Source organism: Pinus tabuliformis, chromosome J, assembly GCF_031772625.1.
Source record: "Pinus tabuliformis cultivar Carrire ecotype Pingquan chromosome J, CPIR1, whole genome shotgun sequence".
NCBI lineage: Eukaryota > Viridiplantae > Streptophyta > Pinopsida > Pinales > Pinaceae > Pinus > Pinus tabuliformis.
In genome coordinates, this window is record NC_142295.1 from 684,833,396 (window position 1) to 684,845,796 (window position 12,401).

Genomic DNA, 12,401 nt, shown 5'->3' on the forward strand with positions numbered 1-12,401 from the left:
ACATGTGCCCCCTCTTGATCAATCATCTCCTCAAACCTTCGATTTGATGTGAAAACAAAAAAAGTAATTTAGGGGAAGTGGAGATGCCTTTGAATTCATCTGCCCATTTTCAGTTATGATGGGCATGTGAGCAATGTCAAAAATGATTGCAGGGCAGGAACTGATCAGGGAAAACTCTTTGATGACCAAAGAAAGTGGGATGGTATGCCTCGACAGAGAAATGCCCTCCAAATACTAATACCAATGAAAACTGTTGTGCCCTCCATACAATGGAAAAATGATTCAAAAGAAATTATTTTCGAGTTGAAGAGGTGACCCCAGGAACAACTTTTGTGCCCTCCATACAATCGAAAACCCCAGGAACAATTGTTGCGCCCTCCATACAATGGAAAAATGATTCAAAAGAAATTATTTTCGAGTTGAAGGGGTGACCCCAGGAACAACTAAGGAGGTGCGTGAGGTGGATATAGAGGAGGCTACAGAGGAGGCAGGAATGGCACTGGAGAGGATCCAGAAGCTAAAACATACATGAAAATTTTGCCTGCAGTTTCTACACCCTATCTTCAAGGAGCTATTTTTTAAGAAAACAAAGAGAAAGCTAAAACACATACCTGTTTTAGGCAAAAACTATGGAAGATCGGCCTCACAGAAAAAATAGCAGTAAATGCAGAGCTCGTAAACCTGTCTTGGTTATTGCTCCTCGAAGCACACTGATTTGTCTGCTCAAACGTTTCCCAAATCGTTGAATACCAGATAACTTGCCAAATATCATATAATAATATAAGATAGCTGGTTCAGAAAATAAGCTTTCCCACTGGGTGTGAACCGTGACAGCGACACCTTAATCAATCGTTGGAAGAGAATGTTCACGCCATGGGACTTCGAGCCAAGGAGACAAGAACAGACAATTCGAGCCGAACCAAGCCCAACCAAGGAGATAAGCGAAATTTTAAATTTTCTCACATAAATGTTTGAAAAGTCTACTTCATAATATTTTTTTAAAGGTTCATTTGCCAGCAGTTCTATTAATTGATTTTTCTCACAAAATTTTGAATTTTCCCACAAAATTTTGAATTTTCTCACAAAATTGTTTGAAACGTTTTCATCATAATAATTTTTTAAATGTTCATTTTCCAGCAGTTTTATTAATTTGCGCATTTATTTTATTAATACAAACCATATAATATTAACTAACCTTTGCATCTTATAAATTATATAAACACACATTTGCATTCTATAAACCATTCACCTTAGAGGCACCGGGAAGTGGTTTTGTACAATGTGCATAATTTATATTATTGCTAAATCTTAAAAACCATTCATAGGCCCTACGATGATAATGGTGTTTCTTCTTAGATGATGTCCAAGGCCCCAACAAAAGTCATCCTTGTTGGGCAAATCCTCACATTAACACCCATACAACATTTATATACCTATGGTTTATAATGCTGGCAAATAGTGCTCCTCATCACCTAATTGTGCAAAAAACCCCAACTAAGCTAGTCTAGGTTAGATGTCCTCGATATTAACATATTATCCTACATTATCCATTAGCTCTTGGAGATAGAGGGTTCAAGGACTCTCACTTGATGGTTGGGGACTATAGTCCATTAAGAGGTCAAATGTCGGGCTAACTGTATTAAGGACACCTCAAGGTCAACCAACACTAATGAAATGTATTAGTTGTTCGTACATCGACCTATCAAAATGTCACAATATTGGGTAGTAGACATTAGTAAGTAGGACACTAGTCACCAACAAGAAACCTTGATAACGATAGAGTAATGATGTGATGAGTGGATGTGGACCCAGGGATTCCGCATGTCAATTGTGTGGCAGTTGATTTGACATGCTAACGTCTCATTATGATGTGGCACCAATGTGGGTCTAGATGACATGGCATACCAATGTGGCATGTTGACATGGCAATGGAAGGTTGACTTGGCACTGAGGTGTTGTATAGGTGGTAACCATATAGTGACGACGTGGATGTTGGGATTTTGGATGTTAAGGTATCAACTAATTAGTATCAATGACACTCTCTAGCCTCTTCTTGAGGGCCCGGTGGCTTGATAGCTCGACCATTGGCCTTTCAAGATATTGGGTATTGAGAAATTAGGGCTTCAACCTACAAGCTCGTCTGTATGTTAGGTGTCGAGTATTGAGACAGTAAGTATGTATAGAGCATTAAGGAAAATCATGTGTTTCATGTGAATTTGGGCAAGCTTAGAAGTCAGGTTGCAAACTGCTACAAGTGTCCTTATTTTTCTACAAGAAACAGTGTAATGTGAAGGTGAATATGATAAACATGATATTGGATGGTAATGATGCTAAGGAGAAATTGGAAAATTGAAAAGTGCACCTATCCAAGATGTAAACTTCATTATTAAAGATTTGTAAAGGAGTAGCTGGTTAGATCTTTCATCTTACCTAAATCTATCATTAGCTTTCCACATTCCATTAATAACTCTTTATGCTTTTTCCTGCCTCTTTTCTTTCCTGGAATTCTGGGAGCTAATCCCGATGTGTTTTTCATGGTTTTCACACCTTCGTTGCCCTGCCTTTCACTTTTTCCTTGTTTGTCCAGCCCTATAGCCTGAGTTTCCCATAGGAACAATTTTTGTACCCTATTAAATTCTTCTAGCGGTAAAGAGTCTACCCCACTCATGGTCCCCTATTTCAAGAATCCTTCCAGATCTAGGTGTTCCCTGTCAAGAATCTCCTGCAGTTCATGATCTTCCGTTTCCATCTCACTTTGGGTCATTTCTTGGTCCATCTCTGGTTCTGCATCGCTCATCATAGTCTCTTTTTGTTTGATACTATCATGTGTTTGAGCTGTGTCTTCCTCTTTCTCCTTTTCCCCTGGGCTTCCTTCCATTACCTGATCTATCTTTTTTATCTCTTCTTCTTCTTCCAGAACTTGGAACCTATTCAGATTAGTCTATGGTCCTTCTATCTGCTACTGCTTTAGCCCCCTCTTGCCCCCTTTTCCTTTATGAACCACTTTGTGAAAGCCTTCAATATCTTTCTTTGTGTGCACCTTACTTTTGTTCTCTATTTTGATAAGAGGGTAGTTTCTAAATAGGTTCCCATGCTCATGGAATTTTCAGCATCTGAAAGGAATATGTTCATAGTCAACTGTTTGCACCCATTCTTCATCCAAAACTTCTAAAATGACCTCATCCGAAAGAGCTCCAAAGAGATCCATCTCCACGCATATTCTTGCAAAGGAAGAGTACTTACCCTTCTTGGTGGCTTCAGAAGTTTTGACAAAATGCTCTAACTTGTTTCCTATAGCAGATAACGATTCTGTTTGCCAGTAATCAAGGGGTAATGAGTAGAGTCTTACCCAAATTGGGACATAAGTGAATTTTTCTCTCTTAGGGACAAAGTTCATCATCCACAGTCGCATATAAAGGCCTGCTGCTGCATAGAAGTAGGGCCCTCCTTCAAACACTTTGTCTTTGTCCTCAATATTTGTGAAGACTACCGTAAAGAAACCCTTAGACCCAAGATGTAGGTCAATGATTCCTTTTGGTTTCTAGTTATATTAAATCCATGACTGTAAAGCTTTTTCTGTGGGCCATATTGCCATGAATTTACAAATGATAGCATATGTCCTCATGTGGTCTCCATGCGCCTGCAGAGCAGGATCATTTAAAACTACTCTAGGAGTGACCTTAGCTTTGGGTTTACATGGCCCTTTTTGTGCTTTGTTATTCACTCCTTGTTCCTTGTCTTCTTGCTCATTTTCCTTGTTGATGTTATTCTCCTTTGTCTTATTTTAAATTTTCCCACAAAATTTTAAATTTAAGTCTTCTTCATAATATTTTTTTAAAGGTTCATTTGCCAGCAGTTCTATTAATTGAATTTTCCCACAAAATTTTAAATTTTCCCATAAAATTTTAAATTTTCTCACAAAAATGTTTGAAAATTCTTCATCATAATAATTTTTTAAACGTTTATTTGCCAACAATTCTATTAATTTGCGCATTTATTTTATTAATATAAACCATATAATATTAACTAACCTTTGCATCCTACAAATTTTATAAACACTCATTTGCATCCTATAAACTATTCATCTTAGAGGCATTGGGAAGTGGTTTTGTACAATGTGCATGGTTTATATTATTGCTAAATCTTAAAAACCATTCGTAGGTCCTAGGATGATAATAGTGTTTCTTCTTAGATGATGTCCAAGGCCCTAACAAAAGTCATCCTTGTTGGGAAAATCCTCACATTAAACCTATACAACATTTATATACCTATGGTTTATAATGATGGAAAATAGTGCTCCTCATCACCTAATTGTGCAAAAAGCCCCAACTAACCTAGTCTAGGTTAGATGTCCCCGATATTAACATATTATCCTACATTATCCATTAGCTCAAGGAGATAAAGGGTTCAAGGACTCTCACTTGATGGTTGGGGACTATAGTCCATCAAAGAGGTCAAATGTCGGGCTAACTATGTTAAGGACACCTCAAGGTCAACCAACACTAATGAAATGTATTAGTTGTTCGTACATCGACCTATCAAAATGTCACAATATTGGGTAGTAGACATTAGTAAGTAGGACACTAGTCACCAACAAGAAACCTTGATAACTATAGAGTAATGATGTGGTGAGTGGATGTGGACCCGAGGATACCACATGTCAATTCTGTGGCAGTTGATTTGACATGCTAATGTCTCATTATGATGTGGCACCAATGTGGGTCTAGATGACATGGCATACCAATGTGGCAAGTGATGTGGGATGTTGACATGGCAATGGAAGGTTGACTTGGCACCAAGGTGATGTATAGGTTGACTTGGCAGCAAGGTGATGGAAGGTTGACTTGGCACCAGATCGGGATCCCTGTGTCCATAAAACGTTGATACAATTGTTAGCCAAACTTTCTAGAAGATTTTGATTTTGAGGGAAATAATCAGAAGCCAGAGTTCCCATGAGGCAATGGGATTTACATTGTTAATATGTTGTGTAGAATCGAGAATAGGCAAATTACCTTGCCTCATTAGTGGAAGTCCACAAGGAGTGATAAAATTTTGCTCTATTGTACTTAGTATCTGAAACAGAAAAACCAACCAAAAGAAAAGAGTGTATACATACATGAATCATATCCTCTTCCTGAGAGAAACTAAGGCAGCAATAACCTCAGTACGTGATAGCAATAAGCTCTTTGGCATCCTTTATTAGGAGGTATCCTTTGACAAATAATTTCATACCTACTTCTTTTCGCCAGAAGTGAAAGAAAGAATTGACAAAATTGACCTCAAGCATACTTGCATTGAAGCTTCTAGATTGTGGATCAAAGCTGAAATCTAAATACAGTCCCAAACCTCTGAAAGCATGAAACCAAGCACCGAAAAATCCCAAGAATACCTGCACACCAATGAAACTGTGTGCACGAATCAAGTTGCCCATGAAGCAGAACAAAATGCCAGTCCTGCACCAACCTCCAGCATGATCTATAAAATCTACAATCCCTTAATGATGAATACCACTGTGATTTTCTGTGACAACCTGAGATGGGATTTGATTATTGAGGAATCCCGTATTTGAGAATTGCTCCAGCAGATAGACATCAAATACTGCCTTATCTGGGATATGGTAAGTCGATGATCAAGGAGGCTCCATCCCATTAAGATGATGTACAGGTCAGAGCCCCATGGAAAGACCAAATTTGTGATTTTCCTGAACGACTTGGAGTCGTCGAGAGACCTTTGTAAAAGGGTCCTGCATACATTGAGCTCTGGGAGCTTTGGAAGGCTTTCAGTTCTAACGGAGCAACATATGACCACAAGGTGACTCACCCTCCCTTGGTGGTGCATGCTGGAACAAGATGATTCACTCTCTTGTGCGACAAGATGATTCGCTCTCTTGTGTAGCAGGATGATCAGTTCTCCTGTGAGGCTTGGATTGATGTGTTCTCCATGGCAGCCTGGATTGATGTGTTCTCCATGGAAATTGTAGCAGGATTTATGTGTTCTCCTGTGAGGAGAGGATTGATTAAGTTCTCCTGTCGAGGCATCCTACCCATGCAGTCTGGGACTCACGGGAAGTACCTCTCATCTGATCAATGAGCAGGGAAATGAAGTTAGGGACCATAGTAGTACCGATGGACACATCGTTGTATCTACCGTACTCCCTACACTAGGATGTCCTCCATTGATCTGGGATCAATGATACTGGTCTGGGACCAGTGGTAGGAGTTGTACCTACTATGACGCTGACTTCGGGTCGGTTGAGACTGGTCTGGGACCAGTGGTACACTCTCTGAGACTGCGATACTAGTCTGGGACTAGTAGTAGGAGTGGTACCTACTATGATGCTGACTTTGGGTCGGCTGAGACTAGTCTGGGACCAAGTGGTACGCACTCTGAGTCTGACTTCGGGTCAGTGGAGAATGGTATGAGATATTCTAGATCAATTCTTCTTCTTCATAGTTCAGCAAAGCCGAGCAGAGTAGAGCTAGCAGGACCAGCAATGCTGAGCAGAGCTGAGCAAAGCAGAGCAGAGCCAACAGAGATGAGAAAAGCGGAGCAGAGCTAGCAGAGACAGCAGAGCTGAGCAGAGCAAAGAAAAGCCAGCAGAGCTGAGCAGAGTAGAGCAGAGCTAGCAGAGCTGAGCAAAGATGGGCAGAGCAGTGCAAGGCACTGATGGCAGAGATAGTACAGTCGGACATATGGATCAACAGATGGAGTTCCCCCTAGTTGAGAGGGAGTGTTAAATTGGCAACTAGGGCCAAACTCCATGTGGGTTAGTTTATTTATGGCAGCTGATATTTTTATTGGATCCCTCTCATCGAGAGGTGTAGGATTGATCCAAATATCATCCGACTCCGATAAGTATTTATGGAGATATGAATTTATTTTGTTTATGTAATTATTATCAAGCCGACCAGCTCTTATGTAGGCTCTAGAAGCCCAACCGACGTGTCTATTCATCATCCTCGCTTTAGTATAAATAGAAGAGTTTTGATGTCAATTGGCTCACTCATTCTTCATGTGATCTCCTCTCCACGTCTTGGGTTTTTGGAAGGAGAGTCACAAAAAGAGTACACTGGTCTAGATTAATTCAACGCAGTCTTATAAGATATACTCTACTCATAATACACGTTGTTCATGGTGGATATGTTGTACGCTGGTTTCATGGAGTCATGGGAGACATTCATGCAATCAATACATGCCCTAGCTTATACGCTATAGTGGAGCCTAGTTGCAGTAAGGGAAGGAAAGACATCAAACCGCAGTAAGGGAAGGACTGCAGTAAAGGAAGGAATAAGACTGATATTCACGGGTCATGGGACAACAATATCTTCACACAGCATTTCATACGTTGTAATGACAGCAGTATATATATATATATATATATATATATATATATATATATATATATATATATATATATATATATATATATATTATATATATATATATGCGCAAAGAATACGCTGACACTTTCGATGTAGTCATGAAGACACCTAAACGCTGAGACCTGTTGACAAGTTAATGCCCTAAACGCAGAGATCTGTTCACTACCATAGAAGCACAGAACTCATGCATATTCAAATGGCTCTGGAGTCGCTGTCATGAGGCCACATGTTCCCCACAGTTGGGAACGCAACTATATATGAAACGCACTCATGTATGACCCCCGCTGCTTGGAACGCCGTCATAGGATCTGCAATGCAATCATGATATATATATCCCGCACAGTCATACGCAGTCCATTCTGGGTATGCACATGTCCATACAAAGAACGACAGTCATACATTGCGGTTATGGTTATATACATTCGCTGGACAATCCTGTATATACGCTAGGCAGTATTCATTGTGAACGTAGTCATATTTATGATGAATGTAAGCACTGGCCATTGGACTGTAACATAAATGCTGGATGTTGGGCAGTAATATATACGCTGGTCCATAATGAATATAAAGTGTCATACGCAGCAAATGTATATGGTTGACAAAATGGACATATATACTCAGGTGAAAACATATATATTGTTATATGGGCAGCATCTGGGCAGCATGATATATAAAGCAGCATATGGATGCATGATGTATATGGGCAGCATATGGGCAGCATGATATGTAAACAGCATAATGATGATGATGCACATTAGCGAGGAGCTACATGTTGAATGGGCAGCATGATAGATCAGATCATGAGCAGCATGATAGATAGGATGCATGGGCAGCATAGTGATCATGAGTTGCATGATGATGCATGATGCAGCATGTTGGTGCTACACAGTAAGGTGCAACAAATGGACGAAAGGAAACACTACAATAGATGAAGCCACCGCCTTGAAGAATCAGTTGAAGCAGAATGTCTTCAACTAATTTCATCGTAATACGAAATGATCTATGCTAGATCTAGATAAGTCAAAGTGTTGACTTCTGTTGTAAATGTACTCTCTCTCTCTGCTGAACTTTGAATATAAAAGAAGATTTGATTGAAGGGTTTCCCCACACATTGTGGGGTTTGTCCCTGCCTCGCGCCACATCTTGTGTCCTCTTGTCTTGGCTTGTCTTCTACGATTTATATTTATGTTCTATCTGTAGTTTATCTTAATGCTGATGTGCTTGCTAAGTAAGAGGAATTCAAATTAACTGCACAGTGAACTACCATGATGCTGCAAATAACAACTTAGTGAATACAGCCAAGAGATTCAAGGAGCTAGAACAAAACATAATTGTACTAGGTAACATATTAGAGTAACTTGAATAAAAGCACAGAGGACTAGCCAATTACCGAGATGGTTTTCCAATTCCACTTGCATCTTCCAGATTGTGAGATTTATTTATGTAGGGGGGAGATCTGATACCAACGTAACACTCTATGTTGACTTAAAGTTTTCAAATCAGTTTTGTTATAACATAGATACCAACTCTGCAAACAATGGAAAAACAGTATTTATGAAAACTGGGATTGGGAACATAGAACACAAGATAATCTATGCCACTGCATTTTACTTCTGCAAAAAGACTTCAAGTAGCAACAACAAGAGCTGAGGAAATGCTAGTGTGCTTAGGGAGACTCCCCCTTAGGTGAGCTTTCGTTAAAATGGGACTTCTTATATAAAAGTTCCAGAAATTCAAAACACGAGTAGAAAGGAATCGATTATTATTAGGTTGATAGGCCTTCCTTTGAAAGAAACTTTCGTTGTCTTTTTGTTTCTGAGACTGACACATGGCGTCCACATTCAGCGGGAAATTGTTCAAGCATTTCTGTTATGGTCTTCATCCTTCAGGTGGAATGGTCGGCATTTTTGTTATCGGCGCCTAGCGGGGGTTGATATCCCTCGCTTTTGCTATCATTCGCGCCTGTCCCTCGCTTCTGCTATCATTCCCGCCTCTATATTGCCGGAAATTGCCGTATGTGTCTCGTCAAGGTCAAGAAGAGTCCCAAGCCCGTGGCATCTTGCGCCATGCCTGCGCTTCTTGGTAATTTATTGCTTTCGCCCTTTTCCCTTTGGTTTCCTCCAATCCCCAAGCTGTTAAATGCTGCCAGAGGATATGAACTTGAAGGATGCTAATTTTGGGGTTTAACTGTCAGGCATGATGATAAACACTGATACTCTGATGGCGATAAAGGCAAAGGAAATTTATTGCTTTCGCCTTTTCCCTTTGGTTTCCTCCAATCCCCAAGATGTTAAATTCCTTGAGAGCCCACATATGCCTGGCCATTGCAGTTTATATATTGATATCCACCAGAAGGAAGTCTTGGAGAGTGGATATCAGCCATCGGAGGGAAAATGGCGAACCATTATTCCACCAAAAACGCTTTTGAAAGCCTGGTTGTGAGCACCATGATGAGTCGGCTAAATATGTGCAGCCCTTTTCTGGACACCAATACCTTCCTATCCAACTCGTATGATCGCATCATCACGGATGAGAGAAATAGCCCATTGGAGAGAGAGGAGGCAAAGCTGGAGAAGAATATCATTCAGATTATATCCAGCAGGGACACTGATAAACTGAAGGCAAACTTCGGCGAGGTCGTCACCATTGGCGAGCACCAGGTTTGCATGGGGTTCCACGAGGACCCAGAGCCCGGCTACCGCGTCTAGTAATGGCATGGTCACATCATGCTCTATGATGAGGAGAAGGGCTACATGGTAGAGTATATCTACGGGAATTTCTTCGAGAAGGCAACTGAGTTCAAGCGTAGAGCGGCTAAACCCCAGGAGAAGAAAGACAAGGAGAACGAGGCCTCCGGTGGAACTATGGACTTAGGAGGGCTTATTGATACCGTCAACGAGATGAATGCTTGAATTTTGTGCAGAAATATGAGCGTCGGGTCCTTCAAGTGAAGCTGCACGGTGGTTAATCACCGGGGTTTTTGGGCATAGGGTTTATGCGAACTTACTGGTAAGAAGACCCCCCTTTAAAACAAAAAAATTATGTGCATTGGTTGGTTCTGGTAAGTTGGCTAATGCTTTATTACTTTGGGAAAAGTATTTTCTATAATAAATGGTGGGTGGTAGTTGCAATATGAAGTCCTGAATTACTCTTGAGATAATTGCAGCATTTATAGGGGATTTGTGCTTGTAAATCAGAAATGTCATGTGCTTGGGTTTGTTTCAGATGTGGAAATTATTCAGTTTTTTCTGATGGTCCCAAACAGGTCTTCAGGGTTTCCATGCCCTGTGCATGTTGTTGTTGGACATGGTAATTGCATCCAAATCTGCAAAAAATGTTGTTCTTTGTGAAATATAAAGGACCTTTTATTTGTGTGAAATCCAGGTATTGTAACCGCTGCTCTGATAAAATTTAAATATATTGTTTTGAAATTGCATGGTTAGTGGTCTGGATGCTATAATATGTATTCACTATACCAAACTCTGTAGCTATGCTCTCATAAGCAGAGAGCAGCTGAAAGATTTCCATAAATTACATATTAGATAGGGCTTTTGGCATGCTTCTTCTATTAAGAGAAGATTATGGACAATAATTCATTTATTATCTCCATTGTATTTTCTTTATGCTGCTTCTTTTAAAAATAATTGGAACCTGTATTGTCTTAATCAAGATGTATTATTCCTTATTAAATTTGTTATTGCATATAGATAAGGGAGGTGCTCTAGGCCCAGATCTTATTTTGCTATTGCACGTAGAGAAATGAGGTAATCTACGCCTGTCTGGTGATAATGTGATGGTATTTTAATAAAATGAAGAATAGAACCGTATCTTGGCAGGGATTAATTATTTATTTTACTTGTCATATTTGAATAACAATAAACTACTCTAAGCCCGTCTGGGGATGATGTGATGATATTTTAATAAGATGAATTACAGAGCCATATCAGGGATGAATTAGTTATTTTACTTCATATTTAAATAATAATAAACTAACATAGATCCTGTTAAACAGGGTTGTATATTTGAATAACAATCAAGGTGTATATTTAAATAACAATTGTAAATAAACTAGCATAGATCAATGTTAGCCCGGCAGGATATATTGTGTTATTAGTTGTTGAGAGGTAGGAATCTCAAGTTTTTGATCCTTAATAAATTGTGTATTATTTGTTGAGAGGTATGCATTTCAAGTTTTTTATCCTTAATAAATTAATTTAACATTGATTTATTGGTTAGTTTTCTCAAGGATTAAAAAAAAGCCTGGTTCAATATAAAATTGTATATGCTAAAATTCAATTTGAGATGGTTCAGCATAAAATTTTATATACAAAAATTCAATTCGAGATTTTTCCATTGAGCTTTAGGTGTAGTTTACTTTGCAGTTTTACAATGTAAAACTATTTTTTTGGGTGGGTATTTTCTAATGTAAATTTGATTCCAGAGGGAGTTCTTGACATTTGTTGTTTATTTATGTAATAACAATTATATCTGTCTCTGTTTGTGTTGAATTGAGAAAATATCCTTCTCTGAGCTACGAGAAATATCTGGACTTGAGTTACGAACTTACCTTCTAAATCCAGGATGCAAAATTTCGTTGATCAACTCGTATTTTATCTTGGAAGGTTTGATGGCTTATACCGTTAGTTTGATTGAAACATATAAATAGCCCATTGTCCATGCATTGTTTGGTGATTTGAAAAATAAAAGAATTTTTCATTTTGTTTCTTAGCTATAGCAATGATCTGATGCAATAAAACTTTGATTTAGAAGTCATTTTTCCAAATTCAAATAGAAGTGTTCATCTTTTATTTATTTAGGAGTGTATATATTAATGGGAAGGACTATCCTGTGTACATGGTTATGGTCATATGTACCATATTTATTTTCCAATTACTCACTTTCCATGAGATGCATCTGATAATAAGTTGGTACCAACTTTAGTGCCATGTCAGCTGAGTTGCAGTCTCATTGTAAAAATGTGGGAGTTTACTATTGCTGGCCCAAGTTGGGCTCCCAAGA

At 39.0% G+C, this 12,401-nt stretch overlaps 1 protein-coding gene across 1 annotated transcript; it reads left to right on the plus strand.

Annotated features, from left to right (window-relative positions):
- Nucleotides 1–9,775: 9,775 nt before the first annotated feature.
- LOC149228679 (uncharacterized) lies at nt 9,776–10,090 on the plus strand. The gene has a single exon (XM_089380837.1). The coding sequence runs from the start codon at nt 9,776–9,778 to the stop codon at nt 10,088–10,090; it is 315 nt and encodes a 104-aa protein (XP_089236963.1).
- The last annotated feature ends 2,311 nt before the right edge of the window (nt 10,091–12,401 follow it).